This window comes from Panthera uncia (genome assembly GCF_023721935.1).
Source record: "Panthera uncia isolate 11264 chromosome C1 unlocalized genomic scaffold, Puncia_PCG_1.0 HiC_scaffold_3, whole genome shotgun sequence".
Classification (NCBI taxonomy): domain Eukaryota; kingdom Metazoa; phylum Chordata; class Mammalia; order Carnivora; family Felidae; genus Panthera; species Panthera uncia.
In genome coordinates this window covers 59,716,069-59,741,775 of record NW_026057584.1, presented here as the reverse complement: position 1 = coordinate 59,741,775, position 25,707 = coordinate 59,716,069, and the positions used below count along the sequence as shown (strand labels likewise).

The window sequence follows — 25,707 nt, the reverse complement described above, 5'->3', positions numbered from 1 at the left end:
ATTTTCTTTAATTATCTTCGTGAAATAGTTAATTACAAATTTTCTCTTATGAGTCCTAATGAATATACAAGAAAACATAAAATACTAACTCAGTTGCAATATATGTCTGGAATTCTTGAAAATGTAATATTCATCAGCAGAAATACTTGTAGGAATTTTTATTTCCTCTTTCTTGAAATTATCCAGCTGAGACACAAATCACTGCTTTGATCAAAGTAGCTTCCCTGGAGGCCCTTGTACCCTGGGGATTCCGAATGAGTGAGGAGTCTGCCCTTATTTTATGCAGTAGGGTAAAGGTCACCGGGAATGAGAAGCTGGGAAGGAGACTGGCACAGTGCCTTGATCAAGCACATGTTCTCAGACATATCAGATTTAAGCATGAATAATATAGAATTTGAAGACCCAGAAATTAATCCCCTTTAAACTCACATAGCTCCTATATCAACCACTAATTTGAAGAACACAATGGAGACCTCTCAGACCCACAGTGTATTTTATCTAAACTTTTTAGACAGCCCAGGAACACAAAACCTGGCTGGGCCTTTTTGTGAGAAACCTTCACATAAGCTTGAAGCATTATGTGACAACTGCCTCCCTCACAGAACTACAACCTTTGTGCCTGGATACTGAATCAGTAGGGTAGGACACAGAGAAAACAAAACATGGTGGAAGACTATTCGGTGCTTTTAATACCTTTCCACCTTTGAGTGAAAGTTTATTTCTATAAGGAAAAAATGAAAGCTGTTTTACGTGAACTGGCTGGCCAAAAAGTAGTATAATAAAAACCAGAATGTAATGGCAACATCCAGACAAAATCATAATCATCTCAAAAATGTATGTTTTAAGAAGCTTTGAAGGGCTGGACTTCAATGGTTAAATATGTATTCTTTGTATAGTGATCTATAGATGAAATAAATAAAACTATCATGCTATTTTTCTAAGGCATTTAATAAATGTGTATATTACAATCTAGAATATCATAATTATGATTAATAATTTTAAGGTGCCAGGAGACATTTCATTATATTTTAATTTTAGCCTTTATTTTAAAGTTGCCACAAATTTATAAAGCATTTATAATTTTAAAAAATTCAATCCAGTAGCAGAAATGAATAAAATTGAAAACCTGCCCTTGAGATTTAGGAAATGCAGATGTGTAGATGGCATGCTCATTAATAAAAAGATGGTGGAACTATGTTAAAAATAGGGCTCTGAGGAGCACCTCGGTGGCTCAGTCGGTTAAGCATCCAACATCAGCTCAGGTCATGATCTTGCAGTTAGTGAGTTCAAGCCCGGAGCTGGGCTCTGTGCTGACAGCTCAGAGCCTGGAGCCTCCTTTGGATTCTGTGTCTCCCTCTCTGTCTCTCTGCCCCTCACCCACTCACACTCTATCTCTCTGTCTCTCAAAGATAAATAAACATTTTTAAACAAAATTTTAAAAAAGAAATGGGGCTTTGATTTTTTTAAATGTTTACTTGGTCCACACATTCACCTTCACTTTTCTCAGCCTATACCGTTTCTGCAGGTGTGGCTAAAATAGACACTCATTAGTAAACTATCTGATTAGGTTAGCTTAATCTTCTAACTTAATAAACGATTTTCTTATTACTGGAATTACTATATGTGTGAGCTCAAAAAGTGTGTTTTTCAGATTTACTCATATACCTGTGATAATGTTAAATGGGCCTTTCTTCACATTCAGCAGCTGAATAAATCTAAAATACAGAGATAAAAATAGACATTGAATGAACTGCGATTCCGAGTCTAGATAACTAAACCAATATTTTCACGTTGCTAAGGAGTTTCTCCTTGGTTGGAATAACACTTTATCAATGTTTTCTGTTCCTCTACGTCCTATGAAAGAATCCTTTACAACTCAATAAAATTACAACTTGTATTTATTTATAAATGCAGAGATCCCTACCTATGATAGCCAGCCTCCAAGATGGCATCAATAATCCCTACCTCCTGATATTTACAACCTGTGGAGTTCCCTCCTACCTTATACCGGGGTTGGCCAATAGAATATGGCAAAAATGGTGGTATGTTATTTCTGAGACTATATTATAAAAGATACTGCTTGAGCTCTCTCTCATCACTTGAACTAGGGGAAGCTCTGTTGTGAGGTGCCTGTGTATTGGTGAATTAATGCTGTGCTTCCATGAGTGAGTTTGGAGATGGATCCTCAAGCTCAAGTAGGGTCTTGTGATGGCTGCAGCCTGGCTTGACTGCACCCTTGAGCCAGACACCCCTGGTATTTTTTTCAAGCGAGTATACTAGAGGATTGAAAAAAAAATTGTATGGCAGAGTTCCTGTCTCATTTATTGTATTTTTTAATGCAATTGCTTATTTTTTTAGTGTAACAGTTTGATGTTTTTTAGTGTACATTTCTAGGAATTTGGACAAAAGCATGAAGTTGTACACTACCACTACACCCAAGGTATAGAATGGGTCCATCATCTAGACAGTTTCTTTTGTAGTCAAGACCTCCATGTGCCTCCAGCTCTAGCACCCTCTGATTTGTTTCTGGCTTTATACCTTGGCCTTTTCCAGAATGCCCTATAAATGGAATCATACGGTATACAGCTCTTTCAGCTTTTCTCCTTTTACTTAGCATAATGCAGTTGAGATTTATCCAACTTGCTGGGTTGTACCAGTGGTTTTTTCTTTTACTGCAGAGTAGTATTCTATTGTATGGATATGCCACACTTTGTTTATCCATATACCAACTGAAAGATAATGGGCTGTCTCCAGACTTTGGTAATTATGAATAAAGTCAGTATAAATATTCACATACAGGTTTTTGGGTCAATGTTGCAAGTGTATATTTAACTTTATTTTTAAAAATATTACTTAAGTGGTGTGCCTGGGTGGCTCAGTTGGTTACGTGTCCGACTTCAGCTCAGGTCATGATCTCGCGGTTCTTGAGTTCGAGCCTCACATTGGGCTCTGTGCTGACACCTCAGAGCCTGGAGCCTTCTTTTGATTCTGTGTCTCCCTCTTTCTCTGCCCAATGCCCCTCCACCCCAACCCCCTCCCCCCCACTCATGCTCTATCTCTCAAAAATAAACGTTAAAAAAAAATTAAAAAATATTATTATATAAATATATGTAACTTGCTTATCTATATAAATATATGTAAGTAATATACAAAGTATTCTAAAGTAGCTGTATCATTTTGTATCATCAGCAATGTATGAGAGTTCCAGTTGCTTTACATCCTGGCCAGCATATGGTATAGTCAGGTCTTTTTAATTTTAAAAATTCTGATAGGTATGTAGTAGCATCTCAGTGGGTTTTAACTTAGTGTCAGATATAAGAAATATTTATTTATCTCTGTTTCCAGCTTGTTTTGTTTCCTCAATTCCCTTTAGATGTTTTCTTACTGTTTCCATCTTTCCTCTGAAATTCCGTATCAGTTCATACATATTATCTGCCTTTTCCACTAGAACATTCTGCATATTAACAATAGTTTAAATTACCTGTCTGTTAATTCCAATATCTGAGTCATCTCTGGGTCTAGCTCTGTTGCTTGCTTTATCTCACGACAGTAGACTGTTTTCCCTCATCTTCTTATTTGTCTCATCATTTTTGATTGAACACCAGACATTGTATGTAGGATACTAGTGACAGAGATAAGTGGATTTTTTTTTGCCTGGAAACGGACACCCCTTTTCCTCTGCTAGACTCTGTGTGTGGGGTTGAATTATTAGCAGTTGAACTGGGTTTTGTTGCAGTGGTTAGCTTCTGCGGACAACTGGCTTCGAAGTCCTCTAGTAGTAGCTTGTACTTAGGTTAGGGCTTGGGTACCAGAGGACTTTTCTCAATGTTGCTGCTCTACCCTCAGATTTTAGCCTTCCTGTGTACCTGCACCACAAAGGTGACTTTCTCTCCACCCTTGCCTATCCCCAAGGAGTAGACTGCCATTGCTTATTACTTAGTGTTGCTGGGTGTTAACTCTGTTCCAACCTCAGTCTTCTTGTATTTCTGAGAAGGGTGGGATTTCTAAGTGATTCTGCCTCTCCTTTCCATGGCACTCAAACTATCTTTGCAGTGAGTCTTTATTTCTGCCCCTCCCCCAGTGGCTTGAGGCATTTTTTTCCTTAGAAAAGCATCTAAGTGGGGCTTTGTGACTTCCCCACAGCAACTGTACTCCCCTTCTCCAGCCTGTACCAAAGAGAAATACTCATTCTGGTTCCCTGCCCTGACTCCAATCTTTCTCATGAGCACCGTTGGAGGTCTGTGGAGAAAAGCTTGTGAGTAAGTGTGAATTCCTCTTCTGTCTCTGTCTCCCAGAGGCTCCATACTGTCCGTTAGACTAAAGTCAGATTTCTGCAATTTGTTAGGAATTTTAGCTTAATTCTTATGTATTTGTCTGACAATCAACATCTCTTCTTCCTATACTCTGCCAAAGGTGAGCCGGAGTTTGTATCCTATATTCTTAAGATTCTAGGCTGTCTGGTTGCCCAATGGCTTCAGCTATCTGATGGGTTCAAGAAAAATGATGATTTTGTATTTTATCTGTAGTTTTTGTTATTTCTAGGATGGGAATAATGTTCTTGTTTGTTTTCTATATTGCAAGTAGAAATGGAATTCTTACTCTATGCATCTTAAAGATATCCTAGAAGACTAAAATTCCACAAAACTTTCAGTAGTGCAGTGTAGGGTTAATAATTTTCACTATCATCAATTTCACCTTCACATTTGGCTGAGCCATATGGGCTGGAGATATGAAAAGGCTCAAATATTAAGCCTGTGGCATACTGCTAGGCATGCTCCAGTGCTACCACCATTCCTCTGTCCTATAAGAATCCATGGAGTTTCAAGGAAAAGTTCATCTTTGCAGGCAGAGATGGCTGGCTGACCACCAAACGTTTATGCTCCCTTTTATAATATTGTGCCATTGGGAAGAATTTGCCCTATCACGTGCTATACTTTCCTGCCCGACTTAGTTAAGTACAGCCATGTAACTGTGTCTTAGCCAACAGAATATTGCAGAATTGCTGTGAGCTACTTTCAGGCTGACCATTCAAAGCTCCTCCATGCTCTTTCTCCTAGATCAGTTAGATGTAAATGCCCACAGCGATCTGGTGCTTAAGATGGCAGAAGCTCCATCAGCCTGGATCCCTAATGGTGAATGGAGTGTAGAATGGAGCTCACACACTTCCATCCCCACAATCTGTAATGAATTGAATTATTTAATATCAAGAAATGAACTTCTATTTTGTTTCAGCTATTATATAGATTGAAGTCAATTTACCACAGCAGATAGCTAACCCTAACTCTCTCTTTTCCTTCCCTTGTCCTATTACCTAATTAACATGCTCTGATTATGAGATTGTTTTTTTTAACCAGGTTTACCAGTTGTCTATAGGTCATTCATAAGAAACACTGTCCTAGGCCCTTGTCATTCATGTGCAGGTAAAGGTGAGAAGCTAAAACCTAGAAGAGATTTAGAAAATACTCTTATTTCTATTCAGTGTTATAAGGATCTTGTGTGATGTACTGACTCAAAATTATTATCAGTGGTTGCCTATAGTGCTGTGTTGGAAAATTTTCTGAGGCAGTGTCCAGGCTAATAGAAAAGAACACTGTGATTAATTGGCAATAACTGTCATGGGCAAGTGAGGTAAGAGTGATGGCCTGGGTTCAAAAAACTTCGTCATCCCTGGGGTTAAGCCAATGTCTGTGGGTGCATTTACTAGGCTGTTCCTAGAAATATAACCCAGATTTTTTAAGTCTCAAGTAAGAGACACTTACTATTCAGGCAACATTGTTGTCATAGCTTTCATTTATACAAATTGTGTGATTTATTGGCAGCTTTGACAGGCAAAGATATAAATGTAATTCAGACTTCCCTTTGTCTAGATTCTGCTTGTTTAGTTCAGAAATCAGGTATTTTCAGGGATCAAAAGTTCTAGGAAGACAGTTTTGAAGGCACGCATACTCCCCCCAGCTGAGCAGTGGCTAAGCAAATGGTTTTATTTTCTAGGATTGTGACCACATATCTTTAATTTGATGACCAAGCAACTCCCAGTTTGGTTTTTAGACTGGCCTAAAATACAAGGAAACAAAGAATAGGAAACATTCCCTGGTTAAGCTGTAAGTGGTTAAAAAGCAGACAGAACTCTATAATTTCTGCTGTGGAAATTAGAGTTTACTTACAGTGGCTCTCAAGTGCTTGGATTTCTTAAGCTAAGTGTTCTTTTTTTTTAATTTTTTAATGTTTATCTTATTTTTTGAGAGAGAGAGAGAGACAGAGTGTGAGTGAGGGAAGGGCAGAGAGAGAGGGAGACACAGAATCTGAAGCAGGCTCCAGGCTCTGAGCTGTCAGCACAGAGCCCGATGTGAGGCTTGAACCTGCGAAGAATGAGATCATGACCTGAGCTGAAGTCAGTTGCTTACCCGACTGAGCCGTCCAGGTGCCCCAAGCTACATGTTCTTGGTTACTATTTTCTAGATGACAAAATGATAAAGTTCAGATGCACATATCTGAGTCCAACTAATAGTGCACCCACCAAAAATATCAGCTTAATCTGTAAAGAAACACGTTAAAGATTTCCTATGTTCATAGGACATGAAAATACTGGCCACCTGGGAAAGAATAATACTTTTCAACACAAAATAAGATTGATAAGTTAGCCAAGAAATTCAGGTAGTTTCTAATCACGAGGAAACAGACACATCTAAATTGAAGGATTTTCTCCAAAATAACTGGCCTAGAATCTTCTTAAAATGTCAGTGTCATGAAGGAATTGGAAAAAAAGAAAGAAAAAACACTGGGAAGGGGTTGTTTTAGATCAAAAGAGACTAAAAAGGTATAATACAATGTATGATCTTTGAATCTTAGATAAAGCTGAACAAAGACATAAAAGAGATTTATTGGAGAAATATGAACATGAACTTTATATTACATAATAGAATCGTATCAATGTTAAGTTTCTTGAGTGTGATAATCATAGAAGGTAGAAGAATGTCCTTTTTCTTAGAAGATACGTGCTGTAGTATTTAAGACCATGGTGTCAAAATGTCTGTCACTTACTCTCAAATGTTCAGAAAACAAAATATGTGTGTGTATTATACATGGAGACATAAAACAGATGTGGTAATAGCCAGTGAATCTAGGTGAAAGATACATAGGCACTTATCATTCTAGTTTTACAACTTTTCTGTAGGTTTGAAAATTTCACATGAAAAGATTGAGGAAAATAAATGAATTGGGAAAAAATTCAGATAATTTATACTTAGCTTTTATCAAATTTAATGTCTGAGGGCAATTGGTAACTTTAGACATTTTAACTTATAAAAATATATAGAAAATTTGGGAAGTAGGGAGATAATTTACCTATTACCCTGTCATTTCTAATACAAATATTATACTTTTCTCTTGCTTCTCAATTTTTTTCTATGTGAATTTATAAATAACATCACATTGCTACAATTTTCATCTGTTTTTCCACCAAATATTATGTCCTAAGAATTTTCTTTTTTTTTCTTATTTTAAATTGTATTTATTTATTTTGAGAGAGAGAGAGACAGAGTGTGAGCAGGAAAGGGGCAGAGAGCGGGAGACAGAATCCTAAGTAGGCTCCAGGCTCTGAGCTGTCAGCACAGAGCTGGACCTGGGGCTTGAACCCACAAGCCGTGAGTGAGATCATGACGAGTCAAAGTTGGATGCTCAACTGACTGAACCACCCAGGCACCTCCTAAGTATTTTCTATAATATTATATCTTCAGCAGTCACAACAACCACTTTTAATAATTTCTTGGTATTCTTTTGAGGAAATATGTATTTTCTTCAACAATTCCACAATTTAGTTTTCTAATAAGTAATCTTCAATGAATGTTTTCTCATGTGGCTTTTTCCACATAGTGGATTCTAATATTGGCGTAGGTTTCCACAGGTCAGGTTGCTTGATCTAATGACCGTTTATGGAGGACTATAAACACTCTGCCATGATTTATTCTTTTAAGCTCTGAGATAGTGGGAGCTTAATGAAAGTGAGCTATTTTAAACAGTTACACTTCTTTGGGTCTGAATATTTTTAGATTTCTAATGCTCCTTCCTTGCCCCGTCCCTTTCAACTGCTTGCAGGACCCTGGGTCTTTCTTTGCCACCATCTATTCCTTTAGATGAATTCTTTCAAACTGAGATCCTGGGCACCAAGAGGTGGGGGTCTTTCATCTTTTCAACATTTCACTGGCCTAACAGAAATCATACGTTTATTTACAATTAAGCACGTGTGAGCGAGCTTAGAAGTGCAGTCTCTGGCCCTAGTTGAGCCTTGCTATGACTGAAACCCTGGCCAATAGCTCACCTGCAACCTGAGTCTCTGAGCCAGAATCCAACCACCCTGCTCTCAGGTTCCTGATCCTCAGAGATTCTGTGAGACAATAAAGGTTTGTTGCCTTCAGCTGTCAAGGTATAGAGTAATTTGATACATAGCTACAGATTAACTAATACAGAATTTGGCAATGGGATGTGGTCTAAAAAAAACATAAAATGTGGACAGAAGACTTGAATAAACACTTCATAAAAGAAGATGTCTGAATGATTAACGAGCATATGAAAAGGAGCTCATCATTAGGCATTGGGAAAATGCATATTAAAACCACAATGAAATATCATTTCATACACACCTGAAAGGCTTAAATCAAACAGATTGATAACTTCAAGTGTTGATGAGAATGTAAAGTAATCGGGACTCTCATACATTGCAGGTGGGAGTATAAAACAGTGCAATCACTTTGAAAAACTAATAAAATTAATATAAACCTACCCCTATTGACCCAGAAAGTACAGTCCTGGGTTTATACCAAAATAAATGATTGCATATGTCCAAAATGAAAAGAGTACATAAATGTTCTTAGCAGCTTCCTTCAGTATATGCCTAAGCTGCAAATAACCAGGAGAACAGGAAACAAATTGTGATCCAGGCAGTGGAATACTATGCAGCAATACACATAAGTGAAGCTTCTATGCAGCAACTTGGATGAATCTCAAAAGCACCATTTCGAGCAAAAGCAATATATACCATATGATTCCATTTACGTCATCTTCAAAATCAGGTAAAACCAATCTGTGGTGATAAAAGTGAGAGTAGTGGTTACCCCAGGATTGATAAGTTGTATTGACTGGAAGATAGGAGGGAATTCTCGGGCGTGATAGAAGTGTTCCATATTTTGATCTGGATGGTGGTCACACTGGGCTATACATATGTGTCTTAGCCTATTCGGGTCTCTATGACAAAATACCAGAGATGGATAGCTTGTAAGCAATGGAAATTTATTTCTCACAGTTGTGGAGGCTGGAAGTCTGAGGTCAGGGTACCAGCATGGTGACGGCCTTCTTCCAAATGGCAGACTTCCTGTGTCTTCACATGGCAGAAGGAGGCAAGGGAGCTCTTTTGGGTTTCTTTTACAATATATCTGCCCTCATGACTTAATCACCTCCCAGAGGCCCAACCTCAATACCATCACCTGGGGGGTTAGGTTTTAACACATGCATTTTGGGAGACATATTCAAACCAGAGCAATATGTAAAAAAATTCACAAAACCATACCCTTAAGATTTGTTCATTTTACTCCTAAGTGTAAATTACATTTCAATAATACATTGTTTAAAAAAATCCAAAGTCCTTTCTATGGTCCATAAGGCCCTAGGGATGGTGTCTTCTTTGGCTCCCTCTTTGACTTCATTTCTTGACACTCTTCCCCTTATTAATTTTCCAAACACACTACCTTTCTTCCTGGTCCTCTAAAACATCAAGCATGCTGCCACCTTTGCATTGACTCTTTCCTCTGTCTGTAATCTCTGTCCTCAAATATCACCTTTCATTTTATTCAGGTCTTTGGTTCCAGTCACAGTCACAGCTCTCTGGAGAACAGAGCTCCAGGCACGGACTTAAGCACTGTTAGTGCTCTATTTGGGAGGTAAATCCCACACAGCTGGTCACTCAGTATATTTGTTTCCTAGGGCTGTTGTAACAAAGTACCACAAACAGGGTCACCTAAAACAACAGAAATTTGTTGTCTTGCAGCTCTGGAGGCTAGAAATTCAAAATCAAGATGTTGGTAGGGCCATATGCCCTCTGAAACCTGTAGGGGATCCTTCCTCGTTTCTTCTAGCTTCTGGTGTTTGCTGACAATCCTTGGTGTTCCTTGGCTGGTAGATGCATCATTCCAACCTTGGTCTCTGTCATCACATGGCCGTCTTCTCCCTCTGTGTCTCTGTCTTTTCTTCTTATAAAGACATCAGTCATATTGGGTTAGGATCTGCCCTGATGACCTCATCTTAACTCAATTACACCTGCAAAGACCCTCTCTCCAATAAGGTACTGGGTTCAAGACCTCAACATATCTTTTGGGGAACACAATCCAAACTACAGCAGTCAGTAAGCACATAGGCTTGGTCACACGGGTCGACTTCCGACAGGCTGTATGGAGAAATCATATATTGGAACAGTTCATCAGAGGGAAAAAGGGAGAGGACGTTTATCTGCCCAGTATCCTCCAATCTCTTGTTTCCCACTGGTCACAATTCACTCAGGGGGAATTAAATCCTCTGCATTTCCGTATTTCATCCTTTAGCCCCATCGGCAGTTGCTCAGGAGACAAAGCCCTGCAGTTTGGCGTTTCAGCTGGGTTTGGAGAGGAATGGGGAGAGGATTCAGACATTCTAGACCTGCGGCTAGTGATCCTCAGGCAGGGAAACCACAGTGTTCTGCACGGAGTCTGCAAGACTTCGCTGTGGCAACCAAAGAGGAGCAAGTGGCTGGGGATGAGACAGGTGGTGTACAGACAGGTCCCACACTCTGCTCAGATGTCACCTTCTCAGGGAGGTCTTTTCTGACTACTTTGTATCAAATAGAAGCCCCTTCTCCATCTCTGTACTACCTTATTTTGCTTAATTGTCCTTCATAGCCTGTCCCCACTAGACATATATTTGTGTTAATTTGCTTATATTTATTTTACCCACTACAATATTCCATGCAAGTAGGACATTTGTCTGTTCTCTTCCCTAAGTGCCTAGAATAGTGCCTGGCACATTTGTAGGAGCTTAGTAAATATTTACTGACTTGAATGACTAGATGAATTAATGGTGTAAAGAAACGAACCTCCTGTTGGGAGGTAACTGAGTGGGTGGCAGTGGGGTTATCTTAGACACGGACACACCTATCATAAACTGGTCAGGGCCTAGCTTCACCTGAGGGGAAGGCTCCATTTCCAGGGTTTAAACTGTGCGGCTCCCAGAGTTGGTGAGGAGCTGCCAGAATCACAGCTGCAAAGCCTCAGGGCCATCAGGAAGAGGAAAGAACTGACAGAATTGGAGTCTCCCTGTTGTGAACTTGGAGAGCTGAAAGTGTGTGGTCCCCCTTGCCCTGCAGAGTCATAGCAGGTAAAGAATCCTGTCTTTGCCTCTTGACTTCTTCTAAGCCTCCTGAGTTATTTTCTGCCTCTGAAACTAAACTAGTACTTCTAATCCAGAAATGCCAGTAAATGTATCTTCTTTAGTAGCACAGCACTACCATATTTTTTTTATGTGAAAATTGGGACACCTAAGCAAAAGAGCTCAACTCGTTACTTCATTGTCCAGTCAAAATTTTATGTGTCACTTTAAATGACAATTCTCTGTTTACTTCCTTCAAGTTCTGCATGCTTTGGGTTTAATATAATCAATATGATTTTTAGTCATAAACTCATTTCTGTGCTTATTTTCTCTACGGAATCCACTATATAAAGCAATCTATTTTTGAAATATGTTGGAGCCCATATTGGATTACAGATGAAAAGGAGATTGTAACAAATGTTGGGTGGCTGTAATTCACTTGAAATTGTTTTCATGATAATTTTCTCTATTAGTGTGAAAAATGTGTATAACAAAGACAGATTTTCTGACTTGAATAATATACTATGCTCCTCTTGCATAATATCAAAAAGCAACAGTAGCTTGTTATTTCACCAAAATAGATATACTCCACTAGAAAATTGGCCTAAGACTAATGCTGTGACATGGTGACATTTTCCTCACCCCAAACTATTTAACCAAGTTCATTACTGCCTCTCTAACCAACTCAACCTGAACAAGTAGCATATAGTACACGTCCACACACAGAGGGACATTTGTTTAGGTAAGGAAGGTTTCGGCTCTGGTGGTGATGAGGGAGCATGGGGCAAGCTGAGGGCAAGGTACAGGCTAACAGCACGCACCCCCGCTGCCCCAGGTAGGATATGTGTGATATTCCTCAGACACTCCTGGATGCCCAAGAACAAGGGAAAGGAAAGAAAGCAAATGGTTGGCTGACAGAGATCACAGTCATGCAGGACAGGAGTCTCCTATCCATAAGTTTATGGATAACTTAGTAAACTGCAAGAAAAAGGCAGTATTATCCATAGCCTGATCTCTGGAAACCTATCGACTCTGTTTCCAGGAGCCCTAATATCACCCTCATCAAGATGGAAAGGGGTTTAAGTGCTTGCCATGGTGGCATGGGAAACTAAGGCAAGTGAAAAATTAAATTCCCTTATTGCCAACAGCCCGTTGACGAGTCCTTGAAACAGGCAGAGAGACCTCCTCTAGGAGTGCAGTTGCCTCGATGGTGACACTTTACTAGGGGCAAAAGGGACTCTTGGCTTAACATTATCCTGGACCCCCACTCCCACCCCAGGATCCTGTAAGTTGACTTTAACATATAAAAATTCCTTTAGAAACTTCCTTTATCTCAACTCTCCCAAGATGTATGCTGGTAATCATACTCCAAGCTTATGGCTCCCTGATGTACATCTGAAGGGGTCTCATGACTGAGGTTTTACTAAATGGTAATAAATGGCATTTTCCTAACAGCAGCTAGCCACTCAAGGTCCTGGAAACCTTGTTTCCAAAGTGCCTTAGAGACTTACTCTATCCCTAACCCCCTCCCAACCTGAAGGTATATAATTAGTTACCTGTCACAACCCCAATGCAGCTCTTTCTTCCCATGAGTCTTGGCCCCATGCTTTAATAAAATCACCTTTTTGCACCAAAGATGTCTTCAAGAATTCTTTCTTGGCTGTCAACCCTGAAACCCCCATCACCCCGAAACCCCATCAGTGGGGTGTTGAACCTGCTCCTTATTTAGACCAGAGTGATTTGCCTATCAGTGATTTTCACAGTTCTTGATTACAGAGGAACTGTCCCTTCTGAAAACATGGCCAGGTGGAGCATTCAAACTCTTTCATAACCAATTCCCCTTAGGCAGGGGGTTCATATATGAACTAATGCAAATAACTACCAGTTTTCTTTATAGAGGTCAGTATCTTTCTCTATAATACAATTTTACTTCTGGAGCAAAAGGCTTTTCTTCTCTTTTAGGACGTGCTTCCATAACTAAGTCATACATTTTAGCTCTGAGTAATATTTTTTTTGAGAAGGTTCATTTTAACTATGTCTCCTGACTATACAATTTACCTTTCTGCAGAAGACTATTACCACACATAGCCTCTTTTTAGGGACTATAAAAACTGACAACTTAAAATTTTACATTAGTTCATCATGAATCTGGAAATTGGAAGGCAGTCACTAGATAATCCCAAGACTATTTTTCCTTGTTTTTCGTAATATTTCAGTGTTTACTTTAATTCCAGTGCCCCCAAATTGGATATATCTAAAGTGCAATTAAAACTGCATAGCTAATTCCGCTCTAATTGGCTCTTACATGCCATAATGATACAAATACCAAAAACAAACAATTCTACTTTTAAGACTCACAAGAAGCCTAATATGAGGTTCTAAAAATGGGTCATTGTGACTTTGCCTTATCGATAAAATTTTTATATTATCATCACCAAATTGTTAGCCACTTTCCTATCCCTGCCTATTGTTTTAAGATTTTAATCCAAATACACTCCCCCAAATTGACAAATCTTCCAAGTTTTAAATCAAGACCACAACGCTTGTTTATTATAAAGCACAAATTGGGCCTCTCCTGATCAGACAGTTTTAATTATGCTTTTCTTCTTTAGAAAGCTTATGAGACCACGTGAGCTACACTCTCCTAATGAGTGTGGTATTCCTGTGGTAGTCCTTACAACTCCCAGATGAATAGCCTTGCCTGGGAAAGGCAATTGTCTTGGTTGAGTAGGCATTAATGTTGAAGGTATGGAAAAGGAAGTTGGCTTGATTCCGTTTTCACTAGCCTATCACAGATGCTAAATTCAAGTTTCACCTGAGGCACCAAACTAGGATAGATATGAAATCCCAAAGTGAGGTGCCAAGATGCAGGCCTTCAATCAAAATACCAAAGAAGACAAAGATCAGCTCCATGAGTCTAAAACTTCTCATCGCAGGAGGAAATAACAGTGTCCAGGAAGTGGAAACTCAAGGATTTCCTAAGGAGTATTTTCTTGGTGAGAGCTGTGCTATGATTCCTACCACCAAGGGTAGGGAAGGCTCCACTGGGCCACTCAGAGAACAGTTCCCTAAAGTCAAGAGCAAGGGGAATTCATGTCTGACTCCAACCCTGGAATCTACAGATCAGGGGAGAGGATTTGTGAATTTCTTGGCAATGGGGGTAAGTGCTGTTGTTAGGACTAGTCTGTGCCTTCAGAGTTTATCGGGGGTGGGGGGAATAGGCACAAATATTTCTATGGACCAGATGTGAGACACATAGGAGAGAACAATCCCGCAGTCCCTATAAGTCCTGCTCAAGAAGACAGCTGGGTATGGGTGGAGGGTAAATTCGGATGCGTACAGAAGGAGGCAGTTTGGAGGGGACCTCAGGGAAGCCAGGTCCGAAGGGGGAGCAGGTAGCCAAAACAGTGGCACCTGCCTACACTGAAGGTCCAGCAGGAAGGCTGACCAAGAATATGTGAAATACCCACGAGAGAAAGAGCTGACCTGATACCTTTGTCAGGCCTGGAAAATGTGATGCCAACTGTCCCAGCCAAGGGAGAACTTTCCTTCCCTCCTCTCCTTTTCTCTCCTCCCTTCCCTAATTCTTTGATTCTAGAAGGGTAAAAACTAGCAGGCATTAAGTACAGGCAGAAAGAGCAAGGAAAAAAGAAGCTGACCATATCTTCTTTCCTAAAGGCTGGAACCAGCCTGTACCAGCTCTAAATGGGGGAGGAAGAGAGAATTCTCCATGAATAAAGATAGAAGTATTTAGTAATATATTGGTTTGGACACTTTAACAGAAAAACTGTAGTACTTTCTATCATCTATAAGTGACCAAAAAGGGCCTGAGTGGCTCAGTCAGCTAAGCAAAGTTTTCCAAAATGCATTCCAAGGACTACTAATTCCTAAAGATTTTAATAGGGACTCCATAGGGGCACCTGGGTGGCTCAGTCAGTTAAGCATCAGACTCTTGGTTTTGGCTCAGGTCATGATCTCATGGTTCACGGGTTCGAGCCCGTGTTGGGCTCTGTGCTGACAGTGCGGAGCCTGCCTGGGATTCTCTCTGTCCTCCTTTCTCTGCCCCTTTCCACCTCCCCGACTTGTGCGCTCTCACTTGCATGTGCACACAATCTCTCTCTCAAAATAAACTTAAAAAAAAAATAAGTGACCAAAAAAGCTATATATCCAGTGGCAGAGTAGAATTACCCTACTGAGCAAGTCTAAAGCAGAGAGAAAAAAAACACTAAAATTGCTTTTATTTATTTTTTTAAAGTTGAGGTACATTTGACATATAATATTATATTAGTTTCAAATGTACAACATAATAATTAGATATTATTATGATCACCATAATAAGTGAAATGATCACCACAATAAGTCTAGTTAACATCTATTACCACATATGGTTACAAAAATTTTTTCTTATAATGAATAAAGTTGCTTTCATAATTTCACCCAGAAGTCCTGCTTCTTCAATAAATTGGTTGTATCACCAGCAAGAGTGATGGATATATTTTTATAACCCACCTTCCAGTTAGGTAGCTAAAACAGGGTGAATCAGATTCTCCCTATACACAAATATGGGGATGTCTAATGAATGTCTAATCTATAATAGAATTCCCAGGACTGGGAAAATGTGAGGCCTTATTGTGCTTCTGTCACTGTGCTATTGATCTCTATATTATAATATGAAGAATGACAGAGCCAGGTAAGCATAGAGTGAATGGAGAAAAGATTGTGAGACCAAGTCTAAAATAGTCTTCAGGAAACTTTAGTGTTTCTCATAGAGGCAGACGCATCCTTTATATCTCACACAGCCAAAATGCATAATTAACAGATGCCAAGGCCCTTTAGTATAACAGATCTCAATTGATTGTCACCAGGTTCCCATGAAATGCAGAGGGCATTTCAGATAATAGCAGATGCTATTTATCTGCATTATACAGAAAGTAATAACTGTAATATAATATAGATAATATTATATAATACAACAATAACAACAACAACAACAACAATAATGGCTAGCGGTTATTGAGGATGCATTATGTACCTGGAACTTATGCTACATTTCCTATAACCATCATATTCATGTATAATTCCATTAATGTCTCCACTTTACTGATGATGAAACAAGGTCTTAGGCTAAGTAATTCACTTAAGGTCAAACTGTAGAGGATGGAACTGCAACTTAATCTCAACCGTTTCTCAAATTCCTAACCCTGAACCTCTGCTCAGATGAACAAAATGGAACTTGGACATTAAGTAACTCATTCAAAGTTCTACAATTAGTAGTCACTGGCATTAATGAACTTGGGTCTATCCTTATCTCATTGGAGATCTTCAATGAAGATCTCAGCTCTCTCACAGAGAAAGAATTCACTAACCTATAGGAAGGAGATTAAACAAATATTTTTTGCCAATGAAAAAACAGGCCTCAAAGGAAGATACTTTAGGTAAATTATATCCATACATTAGAATATTTTGTAGCTATTATTTTAATGAGGATTATTTTAAACATGTAAAGCACTTTTCCATTCCAAATAGAAAAAGTAACATAAAATACTAATGCTTTCAAGTTTGTATGAATGCATGTATCTATATACATATGCAGTTAACCCTTGCATACCTTGGGTTTGAACTGCAGGGGGTCCACTTACATGTGGATTTATTTTGATCAATATGGACAGTACAGTAAATGTATTTTCTCTTCCTTATGATCTTCTTAGTAATATTTTATTTCCTGAAGCTTACTTTATTGTAAGAATACAGTGCACAATACATATACATAATGAGGATTAGCTGACTGATGTTGATAAGGCTTCTGGTCAACAGTAGATTATTAGTAGTAAAGTTTTGGGGGAGTCAAAATTATATGCAGATTTGACTGCATGGAGGTGGTAATGGTGGGGAGGCAGTGGTGGGAGGCTGAAGGTGTGTGTGGTGTGTATATCAGCGCCCCTAATCCTGAAGCGATTCAAGGGTCAACTGTACACATAATTGAATGTAAGTAGCTAGTTATATGCATGTTTTTATGGGTGTATATATGATTGTATCTTTTTCAAATGGGAAATTAAGAATAAAATGCACTAAAGTATTAGAGATAAATTATTATCTCTAGGTGGTGGAATTATGGGTAGCTTTTACTTTTTCTCCTGTACTTTCCTTTATTTTCCTCCAAAAATGTTCTTTTTTATTTCTCCTATCAGATGGGTTTATTATTTGTTATTATTATTATTTGCTTTTCCAGTTTTATCTGAGATATAATTTGCATACCATAAAATTCGCTCATTAAAAATTTTTTTTTTTACATTCATTTATTTTTGATAGAGAGAGACAGAGCACAAGCGGGGAAGGTGCAGAGAGAGAAGGAGACACAGAATCCGAAGCAGGCTCCAGGCTCTGAGCTGTCAGCAAAGAGCCTGACCCGGGGCTCAAACTCATAGACTGTGAGATCATGATCTGAGCTGAAGTCGGACGCTTAACTGACTGAACCACCCAGGTGCCCCAAAATTCGCTCATTTTAAATACATCAATGATATTGTTAAATTTACAGAGTTGTGCATTCATCACAACAAGCCAATTTTAGCACATTTCCAACACTCCAAGATTTCTTGGGCCCATTTGCAGTCACTCCCCATTCCCACTCTCCAGACCTAGGCAATCCCTAATCTACTTTGTTTCTATAGACTTGCCTTTTCTGCACATTTTATCTAAATGGAATCATACCATATGTGGTCTTTTTAGTCTGGCTTGATTTACATTCTTTTAAAGAAAGAAAAAGAATAAATATTCTCTGGTTCTTTGCCTTTCGCATCAAAACCAAAGAAAATCCCTTACTTTCTTCCTCTTCATAATAGCATAATCATGTTACAACATCGTCTTTACCTCCATAGTTCTTGACTCAAATCCCTTTTAGACCATAAGAGTAAATTGTAGAACAGTGAACTTATTCCAGATATTTCAGGGGTCTCTCCTATCCTTGTTTCTCACAAGTTTCCTTATTTCTTTATGTTAAAAAAATATATAACTATTGTATTCTTATCACCTGGGCAGTCATTTTTTACTTGTCTTCTACTCTTGATTCTTTTGACCAAACCAGTGACTCCATCTCTGAAGTGCAAGGGCTTTGGAATCAGACCTGGGTTTGGTTCAGGAACCCCCAGTCCTGAGAGGCCAGTAGCCGGGCTCTCAAGAGCAAGTTATCAATCTTTCCTGAGGCTCAGTGTCCTTGTCCTGGTGAGTACATTGGAGTAACTGGTACCTATGACCACAGCTAAATGGGAACATAAGAGGGCTCTGGGTAAGCCAATGATTGCTGGTACTCCTTTGAAAGAATATTTTTTTTAAATGTTTATTTATTTTTGAGACAGAGAGAGACAGAGCATGAATGGGGGAGCGTCAGAGAGAGGGAGACACAGAATCTGACAGGCTCCAGGCTCTGAGCTGTCAGCACAGAGCCCGACGCGGGGCTCGAACTCACAGACCGCGAGATCGTGACCTGAGCCGAAGTCGGCCGCTTAACCGACTGAGCCACCCAGGCGCCCCAAAAGAATATTTTTTAAATAATTCTTCAACTTCTATTTTGAGGAAAGACAGGGTTTCCATAGAGCAAAACAGATGCCTTGCAGTTCATTAGACCTATGCTCCTTAGAATGCACATTTGACTTCTTGGGCTCTCATTGCCATGTCAAGTAGCTCATCAGGGCTCTTTTAACCCAAACAACACTCTCCCTCAAAGGACTGATAAATATAATTTTCTATGTTTCATTTTCCAAGATTTTTGTCCCTTTTTGTGGAGTAGCGGCCTGGGCAGCTTTCCTTCTGACTTGGCTTCATAGAATGTTCTGAAGATTAAATGGGATAACACTTGTGGAGATCTCTGCATAGCTTGTGACACCAACGGATATTCAATAAATGGTGACTCTTAGTATTATGGCCAAAAACCACGTCAACTCTGAGATTCTGGTAATGCAACATCATATGCAGTCATTTTTTCCTCTAGCTCCTTACATTTATTCTTGAGTAAAGGCATTTTGAGAGAGCATTTGGTAACCTTGAAATGTTCTCAAGAGCTCTTTATAAACAAATCTTAATAAATATGAGACCCATTTCCTCCCTCATACCTCTATCAGAAAGAAAAGCAGCAACAGAAATGTTTTTGGTAGTCTTTGTATAGCGTAACATTTTAAATAGTACTTACCTAAAACATGATAGAAATGGATGGAGGTCAGCTGGGGACAAGCACCAAGCAGGGAGGTGTTGCTGAGAGAATGGGGTGGCAGGTCTGAAACCAGATCCTGGCTATCGAGCAGAGGGAAAACAGCAAAGTCTTTGGAGGAGTTTTATTAGGATAAAAGCATCCCAGAATGCACCTGCTGTTTCATTCTCCAGTCTCCTTGAACCTCCTCTGAGCAGGGGAGTAAGGGCAGGGCAGGAGAGAAAAACACCAAAGTGAGGTTAGCAGTGCTATGTCTCTTTTCCCATTGTCTATTCCTAAAGGTACAGCATAAATATCAAAACAGGGTTTGGTAGTAGTCCGAAAGATTTAACTTGTCCCCAAATTCCTAAATAACGATTAGAGCTTAGTTTGATTTTTGGCTGAACGTAACCAAACAACTTCTAGGCATAACATTTGTTGTGCACGCCTACCAGGGACAGGATGAAGTGACCACCTACCCATTCCACACTCCAGCCAAGGAAAGGGCCGGCACGTGGGGCCAACCATGCAAGTTTGCCCATGTGCCTTGGGATCTTGGCTCCCAGACCCCAAACCTCAGTTCTGCTTGTGGCTCCACTACTCCCCACTCTTAACTGTGTTTCTTCTCTCCATGCAGGTGATGGAGGCCCAAGCAGGTCCCAGGTTCAAGGCCAGAGACTTTGGCTAGGCATCCCCTCAGTCACCGCTGGTGACCCTTCTGGCCCACTGGCTGCCCCCCCCCCCCCCTCCTGCTTCCAACATGCCTTCACTGCCCCTCCATTCCATCCCAGCTCTTCCTCAGCCTTCAGGACAAACTGTCCCCTGGACTCCACACTTGGTGACTACCGTGGGTGCTCCGGCCCTAAGCCATGATAACCTTCCTCTTCCTCCCTTTTGAAAGGGGAAACGGGAAAGGTGAGCAAGAAACCGCCAGCAAGTTTCGACCACCGCCGAGGAAGACTAATGGGTTTCTAAGGAAACAGGGAGGCAGCAGCCATTTTAGTGGCATTCGCTGTATGAAAAATATATACACTGACATTCACCCCCGCCCCCTCCCCCTCCCGCCTCCCCCCCCGTGGCGCCTTCGCTCCGTCCGCGCTTCCGAGGCCCAGGTCTCCCCGAGACGTGCGGCCACCTGTCGCAGGTGGCCGGCCACGCTGGGTCGCCCCGAGCCGCCCTCCCCGCAGCGGGCGGGACCGCGGGACTGCCCACCCCCGGCGCCGCAGTGCAGCTGCGGGCGGGCGGCTCGGGCCCTCCCGGTTCCCGCGTCCCGCCCCTCGAGTCCCCTCCCCCGCCGGCCCCCCGCCCCACAGGCCGCGGGAGCCCGCTGGGAGGGCGGGCCCGTCGCCGGCGCGCTGGTCGCGAGACGGGCCGGGAGGAGCGGGTCGACGCCGCGGGCTGGGCGGAGGCGGAGGCAGAGGCAGAGCGAGCGCGGGAGGTCGCCGCAGCCGGGGACACCGCGCGCCGCTGCCCAACATGGTCGCTGCGCACGCCGCCCATTCTTCCTCCTCAGCCGAGTGGATCGCCTGCCTGGATAAAAGGTAGCTCGGGTCCCCCCACCCCCCCAAACCCGGCTGGGGCTCGGCGGCGCCGCCCCTGCCCCTCACCTGGGCGCAGCGCGGGGGAGGGAGCTGAGAGGGGCCGCGTCCCGGCCGGGGGAGGGGGGCTCACCCAGACCCACCCCCCCGCCTCCCGTGGGCGCGCGCCACCCGCACGAGATTCTTCCACGTGGTGGAGACAAGGCAGCGCAGTGGGGTGCGGGGGCAGCGCCAGCCGCTCCGGGCCCCCCTCGCCCGGCCCTCCTTCACCTTCTCCTCGGCCGCCCCCCACCCGCCCGCGCGCGCCCACCCGCCGGCCCGCCGCTGCAGGCTGCGCTCTTGGGTGGGGGGCGATTTCCCCTCGGCCTCAGGGGACGGCAGGATAGCTCCGTACCTTTCTTCTTGCTGTTCAGACCGTAGGGGTACATGTAATTTAAGTTTTAAGGAGGGGTGAGGGGAAGGGCAGGTGCGGAGTAACGTTCCTTTTTTGTCCCCGAAAGCAAAGTGTGAGGGACCCAGCCGAGCTATCAAGCAAGTGCCTCGCTGAAATTCTCAGCTCCTGCCCCCGCAGTCGCTTGCTCAAGGTCTGTGTTAGGAAGGTCACGCGGGAGACCGCTTTCCCCGGAGTGCCTGCGTCTCGGGGGGGAAAGACCCTGACTCTGAAAAATTAAAAATCACAAAGCATCCTTAACTCCTGACGACAGCTCTACAGAAGGAGGGTGTCCCCGTGTAACAACTGCGGACTGCAATTGTTTCCAGGCTCTGACAGCATAATTCTCTGTTTGTCCAGATTGTGGGTTTAGCAGTAAACAGTACGCAGTATGTTAGCAATTATTCTTTATTACCCTGATTAAAAGGTGATGCCTCTGAACTTTTAAGAACTGAGCAGAGAGATCTTGCAGAGTGAACTGCCTCTGAATTTTCGGGTTTGATGCGGCAGGGCAGTGATTCATGTCTTGCAGCTATCTGCATGACATCTCTATTTGCATTTGTGTGAAATATTTTGGGTTCTGCCATATTGAAATTTTTTACAATTAGCAGATTCCTAACCAGATCAAACTTGAAAATCTTAAATGTGACATGCTCTGAATACTTTACTATTACAGGCCTTTGTTGAAAAAAATTAAGTAATTTGAGAAAAGCTAAATGTGGCTCATTTGAAAAATTAATATATCTGAGAAATAATCTTTACTTTCAATTACCACACAGTAGCAAGATTTTTTGGCAGACAGTGCCCTATTTACTCGAAAATGATATGTACTAATATTAGAAGAATTGCTTGCAATAAATAGTAAGAGAATTGAAGTGATGGTTAAATCATACAGAATTATGTAGAGGAACTGAGAGCATATTTAAGTGAAGAGGCTGCTAATGTGATAAGTAATCTAAATTTAATAGTTTAGGAAAGATGAATTATAAAAGAAGAGAAAATCAAGCTCTTGTACTTGACCTATAAATAGTAGTGCTTCCTCACCAGTGAATTTTTTTAGATAATAGATTACATATTTCTATTTTCAGAAATGCGTGGCATGCCTTTTCTGAACAGTCCGCAATTCACTGGAAATCCTTTAGTCAATAAGTACTTATGGCAGAATCATAGAGCAATACTAACACAAGTGGGGTGTATTTGACTCTGTCTTTTCATAATGTGGATCTGCCCAAATGATTTTGTTTAGAATATATTTTTAGAACATAGAGCCACAATCTAATGCCACCACCATTCACAGTATGGGAAAAAACCTACCAAAGGTGCGGGAAAAAAATAAACCTCCACAAATACTGAGCCTAGCATTCATGGAGTATGGGAGAGTGGATAGATCAATAAATAAGTTAAGGGTTTTAGGCCCAGACTGTCACCAGCTCTGATCTTGGAGATGTCACTTTTACTTCCCTGAGTGTCTGAAAAATGAGGATAGAACTGTCTTACCAGGGATTAGTGGATCAAATAACAATAACAAATGGTGAAAGTAGTACTTTGAAAACTGGGAAGTGCCATGTAAATATTTTATTTTGTGGTGTCAAGATAACCTTGCATTTTTCTGTAGTGTTGATGCTAGAATTCCTTTAAAGAGCAGATAGGAGTGGCAATCTCATTCCAAGAGGGCCTTGGGGTATTTGTTCTGAAGTTGCATTTTTACTTAGATTGTTAATTTTGTGGGGGAGGAGGAAGATTAAGGGTGCTGATGGAAGTTGGGAAACTGCCCTCAGTATTTCTGAGAAATGCAATCATGATACCTTATTCCAGGTACTGTGGGGCTGTGTGGGAGGGTGGTGGGGGCAGGGGGTAAAAAAAAAAAAAAAAAAAAAAGATGAGTTGCCATTGACTTGGGGGATGGGTGGCCAGAATGGGATAGCTACATAAACAACTAACCACAATGCAATGGTAAGTGCTTTAAGGGAGATGTATGAAATGCTTTAGGAATGCCAAGGAGACAGTTATCAGCTCTGCTTGGCAGGGATGCTTCCTACATGTTCTTGCCTGGACCTTGGAGGTTGAGGGAAATTTTATCAGGCAGAGAATTTGGGGAGGGCATGCCAAGTAGAGGGAGCAGTGTGAACAAAGACACACAGGTGTGGCATATACATATGTTAATTTCTTCCCAGGCACAAATTCCTTTTGGAACCAAATCGAGAGCATAGGAATGTGTGCTCTATTTTTCTAAAACTTGCAATCACAGACATTTTTAAACATAAAACACACACAAAAAAGAAGGAATGGTACAATGAACCCCTATGTACTATTTGGGGATATGATGCTGGGGGACCTTTCCCATAGCTGCAAAATGTAGTTTGGGTACATACATCATGCAAGTGACACCTGTTGTAGACAGCTAGAAAAAGAGGGACCCAGGGGTTGGAAATAAAAAAGAGGAGCTAAAGGAAAAAGTGCCTGAGTAAAGAAGTACACAATACAAGTTGAAACAAACAAAACAAGGAAAATAAAGCCTTAGAAGTGTTTTTAGACACACCTAGAAAGTTGTCATAGGCAGGCAATGCTATAATGACTTGCATGTGGGGAGGGGGTTGAAAAATATATAGATACATGCATTAGATTAAAGAAGAAAATCCAAAGCTTTTAATGTATCAACTGTCCAAGTTCTTGGACTATGGTGGGACCGAGGAGATGGGATTGTACAAATACTAATCTGACAATGAGAAAGACATTTGAACATTTGGATGGATAAGAACCATTGAAAAAAGTCTCAGCAGACATACCGTTAAGCAAAACAAATTTATTATTTCATTGATCTTACATTATTGATCTTACATTATTTTTCATTGATCTTACATTATTTTTCATTGATCTTACATTATTTCATTGATCTTACAATTTTTTTCTAAGCAGGGAAGGTAATTAGAAATGTATTACATAAAAAAACAAAGAAATGTATTATATACTACCCCCTATTTGGGATTTAGGATATGTAAAGTATCTGTGTGTGTTTGTGTGTGTGTGTATGTGTGTGTGCATGCATACGTGTGCGTGCTCTGTGTGCTGACCATTGTTTAATTTTACTGAAAATATTTTTCCCATAAGAATTTAAGTTTGCCACCTATGAACTTAAGACCCATTTATAGGTCATAATTCTTATGGTTGGTAAGGCAGTATTTCAAAGATACCACACGTAACTCACAGATGTATAGTGAATCACTGCCGGTATTCATTGCTATGGAGCAGGGGACAGATCTACCAGCTGTCAGTGTGTCTCCTGAGCTAAGAATGGGTTTTACATTTCTGAATGGTTGGAAATAAACCAAAAAAAGATTACTGTTTTGTGACCCATTAAATGTATATGAAATTCAAATTTCAATGTCCATGAACAAAGTTTTATTGGAACACAGCCACACTCATTTGGTTAACATGTTGTCCACGGCTGCTTTCACGCTACAGTGGCAGATTTGAGTAGCTGCCGTGGAGACTGTGTGACCACAGAGTTTAAAGTATTTACTGTGTGGATCTTTGAAGAAAAAGTTTGCCGTGTCCTGTTACAGATGAAAGAATCTGGCTGATTGACCGAGAAATCACTGGAGATGAGAGAAATTGTCTCCCTCTGGGAAGGAGTTCGTAATATTCTGGTTTCTCATTCTTCAGCTAGAAGTGTAGCTTGGAGGGACATCCTCAGTTGATGGGCTTATTTGAGGACTGCCGGTGATCACAGGCCAAAGTAGGAAATGAAGTCAACATAGTAAAATCATTGATGTTTCATTTTAAAAACTGCTTCCTATACAGTGTCTATTGCATCTGACTTAATCCCCAAATAGATGTTAAGTATTTTGATGTGATTGAATGAAAGGGAAAGAAATCAAGGAACAAATCTGTTAAAAAACCAAAATGCTTTGAGGCCTGCATGGTGAAAGAGGATGACTCAGAATCAAAGAAGCAGCAGACATGGTCCCACCCCTAAGGACTACTGAAGATCAAAGAAGCACACAGAGAAAAAGGCTATCACTGGGGAAGGCTGGTGTCGACCCAGACCCAGGCACACCCTAAAGCAGATGACATTACCCTGATGAATTCTCAGGGATTGGGCTGGTTTTGCAATCTCAGATTCCTAATTTGTCAGCACATCAAAAATTAGTACATTTTTTTCAGGGACATAT

General features: G+C 41.0%; 1 protein-coding gene across 1 annotated transcript in view; it reads left to right on the top strand.

Moving 5' to 3' along the window:
* Positions 1–20,843: 20,843 nt before the first annotated feature.
* Positions 20,844–25,707, top strand: part of RAPGEF4 (Rap guanine nucleotide exchange factor 4) — a 289,328-nt gene continuing 284,464 nt past the window's right edge. The window contains exon 1 of the mRNA XM_049615513.1: positions 20,844–21,108. Within this exon, the coding sequence (XP_049471470.1) occupies positions 21,044–21,108 (65 nt within the window). The 5' untranslated portion in view covers positions 20,844–21,043. The remainder of the gene's footprint in view (positions 21,109–25,707) is intronic.